General features: G+C 38.4%; 1 protein-coding gene across 1 annotated transcript in view; it reads left to right on the top strand.

The window, feature by feature from the left end:
* The window catches only part of LOC108978095 (ras-like GTP-binding protein RhoL), a gene marked incomplete in the record, with an annotated part of 9,302 nt that overhangs the window by 7,477 nt on the left and 941 nt on the right, over positions 1–884 (top strand). The window contains 1 exon segment of the mRNA XM_018948228.1: positions 410–756. Within this exon segment, the coding sequence (XP_018803773.1) occupies positions 523–756 (234 nt within the window).

Below are 884 nucleotides of genomic sequence, written 5' to 3'. Positions count from 1 at the left end.
AGTTTTCCATAAATGATTTGGTTTTGGTCGTTCAGTCTGTATGAACAAATAAGCAACATCTTGAGAAAGCATGTACGAAAAATTTCAGATCGATATCTCAAAAACTGAGCGAATAGCTCGCGCATATACAGGCTGAGAGATGGATATACATATATGTATATAGCTAAATCGAATCAGCTCTTCACGCTGCTCATTTATAGCTATATTTTCTATATTTTAAAGGGTCTAAAATGCTTGCTGGGTAATTCATTCACTAAAATATGCCACTTATACGTAAGCTAACCAGCTTGCATATGCCAACAGAYGCAATCAAACGCGCACAATTACAAGCATACAAACTTACACGCATATCTCCCCACAAGAGAAATACACACACTTTTCTATATTTTCACTTTTCCTTCCTTTACAGCGTTAGCCGGTGCAATACATTATCTTCCGRCAACACTAGAAAACAACAAGAATTCCGACAAGTGAAAACAAAGTACCAATTGCAGCATCCACAGCAACAACAACAGCARCATAATGGCGAGAAGTTTACGTCCCCTTAAAATCACAATAGTCGGCGACGGTATGGTGGGCAAGACCTGCCTACTCATCACATACACACAAAACGAATTCCCCGAAGAATACATACCCACAGTGTTCGATAACCATGCCTGCAACATCACGGTCGATGGCAATGAATACAGCCTGACACTCTGGGATACAGCCGGGCAAGAGGACTACGAGCGCCTACGTCCGCTCAGTTATCCGAATGTAAGCATACAAACAACAAAAACTATTTAATACAAAAAAAAAAAAAAAAAAATTAAAGAAGATAAATTCATTCATTCATTATGTTATATTTGTTGTTTTTTTTTTCTTTCCGCGTAGACGAGTTGCTT

Source organism: Bactrocera latifrons, unplaced genomic scaffold (genome assembly GCF_001853355.1).
Source record: "Bactrocera latifrons isolate USDA-ARS-PBARC rearing strain unplaced genomic scaffold, ASM185335v1 scaffold_117, whole genome shotgun sequence".
NCBI lineage: Eukaryota > Metazoa > Arthropoda > Insecta > Diptera > Tephritidae > Bactrocera > Bactrocera latifrons.
This window is presented reverse-complemented; position numbering and strand designations above follow the sequence as displayed.